Raw genomic sequence first — 16720 nt, forward strand, 5'->3', positions numbered from 1 at the left:
CTGGTTCAAGCAATTCTCTTGCCTCAGCCTCCCAAGTAGCTGGGACTACAGGCATGTGCCACCACGCCCAGCTAATTTTTGTAATTTTAGTAGAGACGGGGTTTCACCATGTTGGCCAGGATGGTCTCGATTTCTTGACCTCATGATCCACCCACCTTGGCCTCCCAAAGTGCTGGGATTACACGCGTGAGCCACTGTGCCCAGCCTTCCTGGGTCTTTCTTCTCTTAATTTTGCCTGTTCTCCACTGAAACATCATTTGCGCAAGTTTACTGAAACTTGTTCATATTTTGAATTACCGTCTCCCAAGGCACCTGGCCTCCAACAGCCACCCCAATTCCAGCAACATCAAAATGATATTTAAAGGATTGTCATTATTTTACTTGAATTTCAATTACTACACAAAATTCCTAGAGCTACTAAAAGGCACCATGCCAATGCTAAATAAACCAGCAATGAGTGGAAAATTTGATATATGAGAAAATGATTTTTTGCAGGTGCTCTTCCTGATGATTTCATTGACAGTTTAGAAAAGATAGATGATGACAAGTATAAAATTACCTTAAAATATCCACACTATTTCCCTGTCATGAAGAAATGTTGTATCCCTGAAACCAGAAGAAGGATGGAAATGGCTTTTAATACAAGGTGCAAAGAGGTATTATAAATGTTTGTCTTTCTTTTGTTTTTAATGGAATATTTTAAGAAAAGGGTTTACTTTGTTCACCAGTGTCAAAGTCAGCTCAGAGACTGATATTCGTGTGTGTGCACAGTATCTCTAATTCCTCAGACTTACAAGACTTTTAGCTTTTTCATTGCTCATTGACAACCTGCTTGGTGTGGTCACAGGATAAGCTGTTCTAATAAAAATAGAATGGATTAAATAAATTAGAAGTTGCTCCTCTCCTAAATCAACAATCCAGCACTGGTAAGTCCTGCTTTAATATGAAAAAAGAAAAAAGGAAGAAGTAGACAGGGATTCTCAGTCATCTAGCCAGTTCTACCATGATCTGCCTCTCTAGCTATTCCAAGTAACCATGAGGACCCTTTTTTCCTTACATAGGACCCATTCACCATTTGTTAATTCCCGGTTACTGCCTGAAGCTCAAAGACCAGGATCTCTGGGTGATACAATTCTTCCTGGTTGTAGCTTCTCATAATCCAGCAAACCATACAAGGAAGACAAGTTATCAGCTCCTCACCCCCACACCCTCCCCCAACACCCCCAGTGATGGCATAGGAAAAGAATAACCGCACTGAAAAGTCCCATTTGGAAAAAGAAAAACTGGGAAACATAGCAAGCTCATAGCAATTTTCTAAAACTTTCCAATTCCTCAGGAATTGGGAAGATTCTGTACTATGGTGAAGTTTCTTGGTTAGCTTGTTGGACTAAACTTGGGTCTGCTTTCTCACAAGAATTCCTTCATCAATTGTACTCCATGGCCCCCAGTTTTGCCCACAGGGAATTGTTTTTGTCCATTATCCTTGATGACCATATCTTGGGGGACTGCTGGTCCTGCTAATGTCAGGTAGAATCCCAAGGGTTGCTTTAGGGATCAAATAATCACAAACTTTTGTAGGCTAGACTTACGATATCTTTGGTAATACAGCCTCCTCAAAAATGTAGGTTTCTTGTATGTTTGCTGCTAATCAGATGCATGTCAAAATAACTATACCCAAATATCACTTTTGGTCATAGTTCTTAAACTTGCCAAATCTTTTATACTGGCTTCTGAATTTATCCATCTCACTCTTCCTCCATTTAATGAAGTCTGCTTTCAGGCCCTCTGAACATAGTGAGCTTGTGGAGGAAGGCAGCATTCTCAAACTCCTGTCTGCAGTTCAGTAACTCGGAGTGACAGCCTTTTCTCCTGACACTAGGAATACAGAGCAATTGGCTTTTCCAACCATCTGAAGGTTGTAGACCATAGGCAGAACCTCCCTCAGCAGAATTCTTTTCCTTCCATCTTTAGAAACTGGCCAATTCTCACCCAAGCTCATCTCTCCCGTGTAATCTTTCAAAAAGCAACAAATGCCAAAAAAACACCTCCCAACAGTATTAGTTTTCCCAAACAATTCCTCTAGACTAAGACTCAGTAGGTACATGGCCTGCCGTCTGAGTTATGGCAAGCAACGGTTTTCACAAATACCCATGGTATAATGAGAACCTGCTTCCCGGCCTGCAGTGTCTGGGTCCTTACCTTCCATTCCTGTACATTTTTCATTTTTATTGTTAGTACCACCCAATCTCTGGTATTAATCTCTACATATGTCAGGGTCCAGGCAGAGGGACTTGACAGAAGTCAAAAGCACAGTAGCTCAAATAAGATAAAAGTTGTATCTTTCCAGAAAGTAGATTAGAGGTTACCAGGGAATGAGGAGAGGGAAGACTGGGGAGTTAATGGTTACAGAGTTTCTGTTTGGGGTAATGGATAAGTTTTAGAAACAGATAATGGTAGTGGTTGCACAACAGAATGAGTATTATTGCCGTTGAATTTTACATGGCTAAAATGGCAGATTTTACCACAATTTTTTTTTTAAAAGATTTGTCTTGCAACTGTAAGTCAAGAGGTGAGTGGTCCAGAAGTGGAAGACAGCTCTACCATCCTCAGTGTGTGGCTTGCAGGGTCATTGTTGTCATCTTCAGTTCACAGCCAGCAAGGCAAAGATCCATCCGACATGACCCAGAAATTTCACTCATCACTTCATTCACATCCCATTATCCCATTGAGTATCACATGGCCACAGCTGGCTTTGAGGAAGGCTGGGAAACATAATTAGGTAACCAAGTGTCCAGCAAAAATTCAGAGTTCAGCCGGGCACAGTGGCTCACACTTGTAATCCCAACACTTTGGGAGGCCAAGGCAAGAGGATTGCTTGAGGCCAGGAGTTCAAGAGCAGCCTCAGCAATATGGCAAGACCTCACCTCTATGAAAATTAAAAAAAAAAAAAAATTCAGAGTTCTATTACTAAAAGAAAAAATGAGAGAACAGATATTGGGAGAAAATTGGCAGTCTAGGGAGAAGATCTGGAGAAACTGCAAAAAATGAAAGAAAAATCTAATTAAACTATTTAATTTTAGAACTTGGAGATTACATTATGTATGTTTCTCTTCTGTGTTTTCCATTTTAGTTTTAAAATAGTAATAATTATAACAGATAATTATATAGTGTGTGGTTATGTGCCAGGCATTTGTCTAAGCACTTTAGATATATTCTCATTTGAATCTTCATGATTACTCTCCAGTGTAGGTATTTTTATTTTTCACAGCTTGCAAATAAGAAAACTGAGGGTCAGAAAGCTCCAGAATTTGCCCAAGATCAGGTAACTAGTAAATGGTGGAACCAAATTTTGAATGCAGGTAGTGTGACCTCAGTGTGTGATTTTCCTTAGAAACCAGTCTATAAATAATTTGCTGATTTGATTATTGGAATTAATTTTTTCTTTTACTTTAACATTTATTTACTTCCTCTGGGAGAATTCCTTTTTATTTCATTGTTAAGAAAATAATAAAATAATATCGATTTTTGTATTTTTAATACAAATAAAATATAAAAGATATTTGTAATGTTAACTTGGGAAAAATCCCTGAAACATTTTTAAAAGCAGAATTTTATGGTGCCTTAGTTCATTTGTGCTGCTATAACAAAATACCACAGAAGAAGTAATTTATGAACAATAGAAATTTTTCACAGTTCTGAAGGCTGAGAAATTCAAGATCAAGGGACATCAGCATTCAGTGTCTAGAAAGGGCCTTTTTTCTGTGTCCTCACATGGCAGAAGGGGGAAGGGCAGAAAAGGCCCAAGTTCTTTAGCTGTAGCCCTTTTATAAGGCACTAATTCATTGGTCACTTCCCAAAAGGCCCTGCCGTTTAACACTACCTCAAAAGGGATTATGTTTCAACACGTGAATTTTGGGAGACATTCAGACCATAGCATGTGGCATTAAGTATATTCACATTGAGAATATGTTTATATTTTTCTGCAGCCATCACCTGTATCCACCTGCAGAGTTTTTTCATCTTCCTTAACTGAAACTGTACCCATTAAGCATTAACTCCCCATTATCCCCTTTCCCCAGGCCCTGGCAATTACTATTCTATTCTGTGTCTCTGTGAATTTCACTACTCTAGGAACTTCATATAAGTGGCATAATAAAATAGTTGTCTTTTTGTGTCTGGCTTATTTCACTTAGCATACCTTAAAGGGTCATCCATGTTGTAGCATGTGTCAGAATTTCTTTCCTTGTAAAAGCAGAGTTATATTCCATTGTACATATATACCACATTTTGTTTAGCTGTATATCTGTCCATGGACACTTGGGTTGCTTCCATCTTTTGGCTGTTATAAATAATGCTGCTGTGAACGTGGGTGTATAGATCTCTCTTTGAGTCTCTGCTTTCAATTATCTTTGTTATTTACTGAGATGTAGAATTGCTGGATCATATGGTTTAATTTTTTTAGGAATCACCATACCATTTTCTACAGCAGCTGAACTACTTTACATTCTCATCAGCAATGTGCAAGGGTTCCAATTTCTCCATTTCCTCACCAGCACATTTTCTGTGTTTTTAAAAATAGTAGCCATACAAATGGGTATGAAATTAAAAAGATAAAGTTTACGTTATATGTATTTTACCACAATAAAAATGTCCAAAAGAACTGAAAGTACCAAGATTTGGTGCAGTTCTGTCAGTAGAAGTAAATATGGATTCGCTATATTCCTTAAAAATATATTTTCACTCTAAGTTTATAGCACCTACAATTTTATTAAGACCTCATAGTTATCTCCTGAAGTTTAAAAAAGTCATAAATTATTTCAGAAATAAAACGAAATCGTGAATCAAAAAAAAAAGCCTATAACACCAAAATGGAACCAGAAGTTTAAATGGTCTAAAAATATTTGATAATTTTACAAACCTAAAAATACATACAGTAATTCTTCCTTTTAGTGCTTTGGATCAAATTATTGATTAGCCTTTATTTTGTTGCTGTTGTTTATTACTAGGAAAACACCATAATTTTGCAGCAGCTACTCCCATTGCGGGCCAAGGTTGCCAAACTACTCGGTTATAGCACACATGCTGACTTTGTCCTTGAAATGAACACTGCAAAGAGCACAAGCCGCGTAACAGCCTTTCTAGGTTAGTTCTTTTTTTTTTCTATGACTGTTTTGCTATACCATGTCAACCAGACAGAAGGCCTCAGACATAATATGCCTTTGAGGACATCCTACTTTTCCTTCATTCGAGAGAAGTATGTTGATCATCTATTAAGTGTTAGATAGTATGCTTGGTTCTAGGCACTGCTTATTGTTTATATTGCTAGTATAGGCCTGGCCTCACTGTATCTTATATCTTGTTTAGGCTTTTTATACTAATTCCTAACATAACATGACATGTAGGTTCTAACAGAGAGTTACTAAAGTTACTGGCTTTATTCACTGTCACTAGGGATTTAGTAGTCATAGCATGGCTGCTTATGAATTTGTATAAAATAAGCTGACAAATATGACGTACATAAAAATAAAACATACATAAACAAAAAACATTTAATATTCCAGAAACCACTTGTTAATATACAGAACTAATATAAAATAATACACATAAAACTATTGTCTAATAACTGTAATATAAAATAGTATACATAAAAACTATTATAACTATAACATTAAACTCCATAAATGGTACGTATTTGTTATTGTATAATTCATTCATTCATGAGACGTTTATGAAATAACTATTCAGCCTTAGGCAGTATGCTAAATAGTAGGATTACAGAAAGGAATAAGACAAGGTCCTTTTGGCTGGGCATGGCAGCTCATGCCTGTAATCCCAGCACTTTGGGAGGCCGAGGTGGGAGTACTACTTGAGACTCAGAGTCCAAGACCAGCTTGGGAAACAAAGAGACTCCAACCCTGTCTCTACAGAAAAATTTAAAAATTAGCCAGGCATGGTAGCACGTGCCTGTAATTCTAGCTACTTGGGAGGCTGAGGTGGGAGGATCCCTTGAGCCCAGGAGTTCAAGGCTGCAGTGAGCCATGATCATGCCACTGTGCTCCAGCCTGGGTGACAGAGCAAGACCCTGCCTCTAAAAATAAAAATAATTTTTTAAAAAGAGACACGGTCTTTTTCTCAATGGATTTGTCACTAGAAACAACAGAAGTGTGAACAGGTAATTACAGTCTGATGCATGGTATACAAGAGGATGGCTCAGAGAGTTAACAGGTTTGTAAAGAATGTTTCCTTCAGTGGTGATTGCATACACTAAAATTTTCCTTAGTAACCACCTGATTAACTTAATTCATTTAAAGGAGTTTTCCTTCTGATTTGAGATTGGCATATTCCTATGCAAAGTGTCCTCTTGAAAGGCTAAAGTGCGAGGATCCCTTGAATCTGAGAGTTGGAGTCCAGCCTGGGCAACATAGCAAAACTCACTCACTCTCCCTCTCTCTCTCTCTCTATATATATATATGTGTGTGTGTGTGTGTATACGTGCACACACAGACACACACGCACACACACACACACACATCTATATATGGAAAACTATATCTTTGTATCCTCCATGAGTTTCCTCACTTCTCTTCATGGTATTCCTCAGGCTGCTCCTCCATCTCTCACATTGTGGGGTTGCCTTCTGAACTGCCATGTCCTTTGCAGAGCCAGGCATATTTTTATCTTAACGTACGTAACAAAATGTAAAAAATAAATACATAAGACCATACTCATTTAGCCAAATACAGTAAAGTGAAAAATTGACCACAGCAATATAATTTGTGGTTCTCAGAAGTTTCTCCAGCTAAAAACTGGATTACTGTGTCCAGATAGACCTTCATAGAAATGGGGTAATGAGAAACTAAACCCAGTGATAGGAATTTCTAGATAACATTGACCACAGGTCACATCTGATGTGTTTTCCCTAGCTTTCTTAGGAGTCTGACTAACTTCATTGAAGAATAATCATGTACATGACTTTAGTTTCACTAGTGCTTTGTTCCCTGAATAACATTCTTCAGTCAGCATTCTCTGAGATAAACTTGAGCTTTGGTGATGAATTGAGGAACTCATGGCCCAGTTCTGGTGGTGTTAAAAGAAAAAGGGGCTAGGACCATAAAATCAATAACCCCAAAGAGCAAAGTGTGCTTCCATAATATAGCCTGCTTTCCTCTCTCACTTTTTTTCCTCCTCCTTTCCCTCTTTCCACCTGATTTATCTGTATTGAGTATTGCAAAGGAGGAAGCACCATGCTAAAACACAGGTGGTATTTATGAGTATGCTTGCTTCCAAAAGCAAGTAGATCACTAACTTTTCCTTTTCCTTACAGATGATTTAAGCCAGAAGTTAAAACCCTTGGGTGAAGCAGAACGAGAGTTTATTTTGAATTTGAAGAAAAAGGAATGCGAAGACAGGGGTTTTGAATATGATGGGAAAATCAATGCCTGGGATCTGTATTACTACATGACTCAAACAGAGGAACTCAAGTATTCCATAGACCAAGAGTTCCTCAAGGAATACTTCCCAATTGAGGTGGTCACTGAAGGCTTGCTGAACACCTACCAGGAGTTGTTGGGACTTTCATTTGAACAAGTGACAGATGCTCATGTTTGGAACAAGAATGTTACACTTTATACTGTGAAGGATAAAGCTACAGGAGAAGTATTGGGACAGTTCTATTTGGACCTCTATCCAAGGTACTGAGGATCACGTTGTTGGAAGGGACCTTAGGGATTCAGCTAGTACCTACTTTTAAGACTCTACTCTTGGCCAGGCACAGTGGCTCATGCCTGTAATCCCAACACTTTGGGAGGCCAAGGTGGGAGGATTGCTTGAGGCTAGGAGTTCGAGACCAGCCTGGGCAACACAGGCCCTGTCTCTACAAAAAATTTAAAAATTAGGTCAAGTGCAGTGGCTCATGCCTGTAGTCCCAGCACTTTGGGAGGCCGAGGCAAGTGGATTGCTTGAGTCTAGGACTTCAAGACCAGCCTGGGCAACATGGCAAAACTCTGTTGCTACAAAAAATACAAAAATTAGCCAGGTGTAGTGGTACATGCCTATAGTCCCAGGTACTCGAGAGGCTGAGGTGGAAGGATCACTTGAGCCTCAGAGGTGGAGGCTGCAGTGAGCCAAGATTGCAACACTGCACTCCAGCTTGGGTGACAGAGTGAGACCCTGTCTCAAAAAAAAAAAAATTAAAAATTAGCCAGGTGTGGTAGTACACACCTGTAGTCCTAGCTGTGCTGAAGCAGGAGGATCACTTGAGTCCAGGAGTTTAAGGTTACAGTGAGCTATTATTACACTGCTGCATTCTAGCCTAGGTGACAGAGCTAGACCCTATCTCTAAAAAAATTAATTTAAAAAAAGACTCTACTCTTTCATATTTCTCACGTGGGCTTCTTAGTATAGAGATTTAAAATGTGGGTCTGAAGCCAGAATGTCTGGCATCATCATTTACTAGGTAGGTTACTTAATTTTTCTGTGCCCCAGTTTTCTTACCTATATTATAGGTCCTATAAACTGGGACTATTAGTAGTACCTGCTTTGTATGGTCATTGTAAGGATTAAATTGGTTGAATACATGCAAAGCATTTAGAAGACTGCTCAGCACATAGCAAAGGCTTAATCAGAGTTAGCTGCTACCATTGTCATTATCATCATCATCTAGTTTGTGCACTACATTTACTTAATTTAATATTGACCACCACCCAGGCATGGTGGCTCACACCTGTAATCCCAGCATTTTGGAAGGCTGAGGTGGGCAGATCACTTGAGGTCAGGAGTTCAAGATCAGCCTGGCCAATATGGTGAAACCCTGTCTCTACTAAAAATACAAAAATTAAATATGCATCTGTAGTCTCAGCTACTCGGGAGGCCAAGGTGTGAGAATAGCTTGAACCCTGGAACTGAGATTACGCCACTACACTCCAGCCAGGGCGACAGAGCAAGACTCTAACTCAAAAAACATAAATAAATAAAATTGAGCGCCAAAATGTTTATTAGGTAATCTGTCTGCCAGTAATCTATGGCCACTCCCTTCAGTCTGGCTGAGAGGCAGCACAGTTTAGTAGAAGTAGCAAAACCTTTGCAGTCAGTCAGATTTGAGTTTGAATGCTTGAGTGACATAACCTCTTTGAGATTCTGTTTCTTCCTCTGTAATATGGGACTGAAAATCCTTTTACAGGATTGTTTTATGCATTAAAGACTATATGTGCAAATCATCTTGCCCAGATATTAGTGGTAACAATTATAAAAATGTTATAATTGTGTCTATAGCATGTAGTAACTATAGATACCATAGTGTTTCATCAGACACAAAAGGATTTGGATCTCTTTCTCCCCAGGCTACTTTCTAAAGCAAAGTCAACCTCTTACAATTACTAATCATATAAATAGATCAAAGGAGAGTATAGTATCCCCCTCATTCAGTAATACATACAAGTTTGTAATCCACTGACTTTGAGTGCTGAAAAGTAGGTTGAGTAACTATGTCATCTAGATGGTGGGCAGAAGTGTCTTTTAGCACCTAAGTGATTATCCTGGTGTATTAGTCCGTTCTCACAATGCTGTAAAGAACTGACCGAGACTGGGTAATTTATAAAGGAAAGAAGTTTAATTCATTTACAGTTCTGCAGGGCTGGGGAGACCTCAGGAAACTTACAATCATGGCAGAAGGGGAAGCAAACACATCCTTCTTCACGTGGCGGCAGGAAGGGGAAGTGCCAAGCAAACGGGGGAAAGCCCCTTATAAAACCATCAGATCTTGTGAGAACTCACTCACTATCATGAGACTGGCTACCCCATGAATCAATTACTTCCCACTGGGTCCCTCCCACGACACATGGGGATTATGAGAACTACAATTCAAGATGAGCTTTGGGTGGAGACACAGCCAAATCACATCACCTGCTGCTTTATGGACTTACTTTCACTTATATTATGACCTAAAAGTAAAACCCTGCCAAATATAAATGAGTCTTATTTTTAACTAAAAAGTGTCAGGATATAGTTTTAACCAAAGAACTCTTTCAGGAGTAATCCTTTAATATTGGAGTCTCCTATAACTGTCCTCAGATTTTCTTTCCAGGGTCAAAGAACAATTCTTGCTACCTCATTCTGCTGTCTCACTGCCAGGATATAATTAATTTCTTTTGTACTCAGAGATCTGGTCATTGCTACCAGCACCCTGGTGTGGGTAACAGAGAGTAATCTTTGTGAAAGTAGTGACCTAGTTAATACTTACTTCCTGTCATCTTAGATGTTCTCTTCATAAAGGTAAAAGGGATTAACTTGTTTTATTTGTCTAACTGACTTTTTAAAAGGGTATTCAGAATAGGTTTTATTTTATTTTATTTTTTTTATTATTATTATACTTTAGGTTATAGGGTACATGTGCACAATATGCAGGTTAGTTACATATGTATACATGTGCCATGCTGGTGTGCTGCACCCATTAACTCGCCATCTAGCATTAAGTATATCTCCCAATGCTATCCCTCCCCCCTTCCCCCACCCCACAACAGTCCCCAGAGTGTGATGTTCCCCTTCCTGTGTCCACGTGTTCTCATTGTTCAATTCCCACCTATGAGTGAGAATATGCAGTGTTTGGTTTTTTGTTCTTGCGATAGTTTACTGAGAATGATGATTTCCAGTTTCATCCATTTCCTTACAAAGGACATGAACTCATCATTTTTTATGGCTGCATAGTATTCCATGGTGTATATGTGCCACATTTTCTTAATCCAGTCTATCATTGTTGAACATTTGGGTTGGTTCCAAGTCTTTGCTATTGTGAATAATGCCGCAATAAACATACGTGTGCATGTGTCTTTATAGCAGCATGATTTATAGTCCTTTGGGTGTATACCCAGTAATGGGATGGCTGGGTCAAATGGTATTTCTAGTTCTAGATCCCTGAGGAATCGCCACACTGACTTCCACAATGGTTGAACTAGTTTACAGTCCCACCAACCATGTAAAAGTGTTCCTATTTCTCCACATCCTCTCCAGCACCTGTTGTTTCCTGACTTTTGAATGACTGCCATTCTAACTGGTGTGAGATGGTATCTCATTGTGGTTTTGATTTGCATTTCTCTGATGGCCAGTGATGGTGAGCATTTTTTCATGTGTGTTTTGGCTGCATAAATGTCTTCTTTTGAGAAGCATCTGTTCATGTCCTTCGCCCCCTTTTTGATGGGGTTGTTTGTTTTTTTTCTTGTAAATTTGTTGGAGTTCATTGTAGATTCTGGATATTAGCCCTTTGTCAGATGAGTAGGTTGCGAAAATTTTCTCCCATTTTGTAGGTTGCCTGTTCACTCTGATTGATGGTAGTTTCTTTTGCTGTGCAGAAGCTCTTGAGTTTAATTAGATCCCATTTGTCAATTTTGGCTTTTGTTGCCATTGCTTTTGGTGTTTTAGACATGAAGTCCTTGCCCATGCCTATGTCCTGAATGGTAATGCCTAGGTTTTCTTCTAGAGTTTTTATGGTTTTAGGTCTAACGTTTAAGTCTTTAATCCATCTTGAATTGATTTTTGTATAAGGTGTAAGGAAGGGATCCAGTTTCAGCTTTCTGCATATGGCTAGCCAGTTTTCCCAGCACCATTTATTAAATAGGGAATCCTTTCCCCATTGCTTGTTTTTCTCAGGTTTGTCAAAGATCAGATAGTCGTAGATATGCGGCGTTATTACTGAGGGCTCTGTTCTGTTCCATTGATCTATATCTCTGTTTTGGTACCAGTACCATGCTGTTTTTGTAACTGTAGCCTTGTAGTATAGTTTGAAGTCAGGTAATGTGATGCCTCCAGCTTTGTTCTTTTGGCTTGGGATTGACTTGGTGATGTGGGCTCTTTTTTGGTTCCATATGAACTTTAAAGTAGTTTTTTCCAATTCTGTGAAGAAAGTCATTGGTAGCTTGATGGGGATGGCATTGAATCTGTAAATTACCTTGGGCAGTATGGCCATTTTCACGATATTGATTCTTCCTACCCATGAGCATGGAATGTTCTTCCATTTGTTTGTATCCTCTTTTATTTCCTTGAGCAGTGGTTTGTAGTTCTCCTTGAAGAGGTCCTTCATGTCCCTTGTAAGTTGGATTCCTAGGTATTTTATTGTCTTTGAAGCAATTGTGCATGGGAGTTCACTCATGATTTGGCTCTCTGTTTGTCTGTTGTTGGTGTATAAGAATGCTTGTGATTTTTGTACATTGATTTTGTATCCTGAGACTTTGGTGAAGTTGCTTATCAGCTTAAGGAGATTTTGGGCTGAGACGATGGAGTTTTCTAGATATACAATCATGTCGTCTGCAAACAGGGACAATTCAGAATAGGTTTTAAAAAGATCAGGTACTGTCTGGGTGCAGTGGCTGTAATCCCAGCACTTTGGGAGGCTGAGGCAAGTGGATCACTTGAGGCCAGGAGTTCAAGACCAGCTTGGTCAACATGGTGAAACCCCATCTCTACTAAAAATACAAAAATTAGGCTGGGCAGTGACTCACACCTATAGTCCCAGCACTTTGGGAGGCCAAGGAGGGCAGATCACCTGAGGTGAGGAGTTTGAGACCAGCTTGGCCAACATGGCAAAACCCCATCTCTACTAAAAATACAAAAATTAGCTGGGTGTGGTGGCAAGCACTTGTAGTCCCAGCTACTCTAGAGGCTGAGGCAGGAGAATCATTTGAACCCAGGAGGTGGAGGTTATAGTGAGCCAGGATCTTGCCACCACACCCCAGCCTGGGCAACAGAGTGAGACTCCGTCTCAAAACAACAGAACAAAATTAACCAGCATGGTGTTGCATACCTGTAATACCAGCTATTCAGGAGACAGAGGCAGGAGAATTGCTTGAACCTGGGAGGCAGAGGTTGCAGTGAGCTGAGATCATGCCACTGTACTCCAGCCTGGATGACAGAGCAAGACTCTGTCTCAAAAAAAAAAAAAAAAAAAAAAGACCAGGTACTATTAGTCTTCTGAGCAAAAGAAAAGGGGGAAGGGACACATACTCCCAGAATGAAGTCTGATAGCTTTTGGAGAATGAAGTCTAATAGCTTTTGGAAAGACCACACAGATACGACACTGTACAAGAATAGTCTAATTGATAGTATAATTTATGCATTTTCCCGGGCTAACTAAAAGCGTTCTGTTTCAAAAAGGCCTGTCTAGTTTATAAAAGAAGCTTATTTAATTGTGATTACTGATTCTTTCCTCCTCAAATAAAAGGAAAAACCTTATCGTCTGAAATTGAGTTTTTTATTCCAATTTTAATGAAAAGGCTGCCTAGTGAGTCAAACTGTATCTTTTATTTCAAATGTGTGTTTCAGCATTGTTTAGTGTTTAATAATCCCATCTTTGAAAAAGAAAAGTAGAACCTCATTAAAATAAATTGGACATTCAGCTGTCGGTGTGACATGCATTCTTCATTCTTACCTCGAGATTTTTCAATAAAAGAAACTTTGGAGCTCACACAGAATGTTAGTGGGGTTATTGTTTGTTTAGCTTTAGTTTTTCCATTTTAGCAAAATAACCTACTTTCTAAAAGGTAAATTAATGTTTAAAAGCATCTCTGGTAACAGATATGGCTTAATGACTGGAAGAGGCCATGCCAGTGTAGTTGCTAGAGGAGAATTTTCCTATCTTGCCAACGCGTGTTTCTGGCTCCTAGGGATGGAAAATACAATCATGCGGCCTGCTTCGGTCTCCAGCCTGGCTGCCTTCTGCCTGATGGAAGCCGGATGATGGCAGTGGCTGCCCTCGTGGTGAACTTCTCACAGCCAGTGGCAGGTCGTCCCTCTCTCCTGAGACACGATGAGGTGAGGACTTACTTCCATGAGTTTGGTCACGTGATGCATCAGATTTGTGCACAGGTGAGTTTTTTTTTCCCCCAGTAAACCTGCCAATTAGTTTTTTTAGACAACTTTTTGACTGCTGTCAGGTTTCTGCTAACAGGTTTTTTCAGAAGCTGAATGTGTTCAAGAATTTTATAGGCCTTCTGCAAAACCAAAATTTTCCTTATCCTGTCCTCTTTCACAACATATTTTTACTTGGAGGTTCATCTACCAGTGAAACAGGTTTGCTGAATAACAGCCTATGGAAAAAGAATAAGACTATCTGTAAGGAAAGGTTACAAATACTTTGCTTTTTCCTTTTAATCCTTTTCTATAGGAATTTGATATAAATTTCTCAGAAAAACTGTGCTGTAATCTGTCTCTTCTGCTTATCAATGCTTTGTTTACTTTAGTGGTTTTTCAACCCTCTTAGACCCTTTACTCATTTTTAAATAATAATTTTGTAACATTTCCCTTTACTAACTTCAAATTAAAATCATAGATAGTATAGTATAACCATGCAAAGAATTTGCCAGAGTGGAGGTGTATGTGTGCAGTAGATTAAAACTGATTTTTTTATTTCTGAAAATAAAAAGTACATTTATTCTCAACTTTGTAATACAATCCGTTTAATTAGGCCCAGACTATTCTAGCATGAACCATATGAACTTGCTAACATTTAACCATTATTAACATATGAAAATGTCTAGTTTAGCAATTCACCATAATAGTTGAAATATACTGTTATTGGCTGAGCATGGTGGCTCATGCCTGTAATCCCAGCACTTTGGGAGGCTGAGGTGGGAGGATCACTTGAGTCCAGGAGGTTGAGGTTGTAGTGAGCCATGATTGTGCCACTGCACTCCAGTCTGGGTGACAGAGCAAGACCTTGACTTAAAAAAAAAAAGAAAACCACCCAAAAAACTGATAGTAACAGAAATGAAGGTACAGTTTTCCAAATTTGAAATCTCTGTATGTCTCTAAAGGTAGACTTAAAAAACAACAACAACAAAAACAAAAACATTTTTATTAGGATACTTTTAGATTTATAGAAAACTTGCAAAGATGATATAAGGATTACCTGTATACCTCAGCCTCTCACCCCTACTTCTAACATCTTCCATTCCAATAGCACATTTGTCATAGCTAAGAAGCCAGCATTGATACAGTAGTACAGACTGAACACCACAGTTTATTTGGATTTTACTAGTTTTCCTTAATGGTCTTTATACAGAGAATCTTTTTAAATCCATACGGTGTCCTCACTGAATATAAATAGAAGAAATTTTTGTATTTTTCAAGTGATAATGCTTGGATATGACTATGCAGTAAGACATAATGAAGTATGCTGGAGGTTTGCACTGTATGGAAGTAACCCTGAATGGAGCTGCAGCAAGTGCAAACTGATGGAAGTGGTTTATGTTGTCAGCTCAAGTCCTAGAACAGTGCTGACAATGGTGGCATGACGTTCCAAAATGATGAACACCTCCTGGGAAACTTCAAAAAAAAGTAATCTCACTTCAGCTTACACAGTAGATCCTAGTACTTGTAGTCTTAGAAATTAAAATTGTGTAAAAAATGCTTCGCAAGGCTAGGCATGGCAGCTCATACCCACAATCCCAGCACTTTGGGAGGCCAAGGCCGGCAGATCGCCTGAGCTCAGGAGTTCAAGACCAGCAACATTGTGAAACCCAGTCTCTACAAAAAATACAAAAATTAGCCAGGCATGATGGCACACACCTGTAGTCCCAGCTACTCGGAAGGCTGAGGCAGGAGGATTGCCTGAGCCCAGGAGGTTGAGGCTGCGGTGAGCTGTGTTCGCGCCACTGCTCTCCAGCCTGGGTGAAAAAGTGAGACCCTGTCTCAAAAGAAAAAAAAATGCTTGGCAAAAATATGTACAGTGGGGTTAGTTTCTCGGTTCAGTTACTGCTAGTTTTTTTGATTTATGTGAATAGTCTAGCAGGTGGTATGAATGACAAGCAGGATATGGAACAGTCTTTTTGTTGTCCCGACATGTGCAGAATCAGTCCTGTGCATCCAGCATCCCTATATCCCAGAGTAGCCCTAATCATTGTAATAACCCAAAATGTACCCATTCATTTCCAAAATACTTCTATCACCTTTGTTTAAAAACTGTTTGGTTCTTTCAGCATTTTATCTTTAACCTGGTGCTTCCATCTTTTGTTTTAAAAAACAGAGGGGAATAGTATATGAATATGTCCAGAGAAATGTCCTGATATGGCCATTTTTAATCTCTCTTTAATCCAAGGAAAATAAATCTTTCAGAATAATCTAACCTTTCTTTCTTAGGTGTTTTTAAAATGTATTATCATAGCACTCACTGGACATGGTGGTTCATGCCTGTAATCCCAGCACTTTGGGAGGCCAAGGCAGGAGGATTGCTTGACCCCAGGGGTTCAAGACCAGGCTGGGCAACATGGTGAAAATCCATCTGTACCAAAAATACAAAAAATTAGCTGGGTGTGGTAGTGTGGCTAGGCTTTGCAAGGCTAGGCATGGCAGCTCACACCCACAACCCCAGCACTTTGGGAGGCTGTAGTAGTCCCAGCTACTTGGGAGGCTGAAGGGGGAGGATGGTTTGAGCCTGGAAGGTGGAAGTTGCAGTGAGCCAAGAGTGTGCCATTGCACTCCAGCCTGGGCGATAGGGCCAGAGCCTGTCTCAAAAAATAAATAAAATAGGCCAGGCATGGTGGCTCACACCTGTTATCCAAGCACTCTGGGAGGCCCAGGCAAGTGGGTCACCTGAGGGCAGGAGTTTGAGACTAGCCTGGCCAACATGGCAAAACCCCATCTCAACTAAAAATACAAAAATTAGCCGGGCATAGTGGCACATGCCTGTAATCCCAGCTACTCAGGAGGCTGAGTCAGGAGAATTGCTTGAACCCAG

General features: G+C 39.5%; 1 protein-coding gene across 6 annotated transcripts in view; it reads left to right on the forward strand.

Annotated features, from left to right (window-relative positions):
- Positions 1-16720, forward strand: part of NLN (neurolysin) — a 104146-nt gene that overhangs the window by 61333 nt on the left and 26093 nt on the right. For 5 of the 6 annotated variants that reach the window (XM_054487531.2, XM_063664851.1, XM_063664852.1 and 2 more), the window contains 4 exons: positions 496-656; positions 5007-5142; positions 7325-7691; positions 13650-13851. In XM_054487531.2, coding sequence (XP_054343506.1) covers positions 496-656; positions 5007-5142; positions 7325-7691; positions 13650-13851 — 866 coding nt within the window. The remainder of the gene's footprint in view (positions 1-495; positions 657-5006; positions 5143-7324; positions 7692-13649; positions 13852-16720) is intronic. The other variant, XM_054487532.2, reaches the window with a different exon arrangement.

This window comes from Pongo pygmaeus, chromosome 4 (assembly GCF_028885625.2).
Source record: "Pongo pygmaeus isolate AG05252 chromosome 4, NHGRI_mPonPyg2-v2.0_pri, whole genome shotgun sequence".
Classification (NCBI taxonomy): Eukaryota; Metazoa; Chordata; class Mammalia; order Primates; family Hominidae; genus Pongo; species Pongo pygmaeus.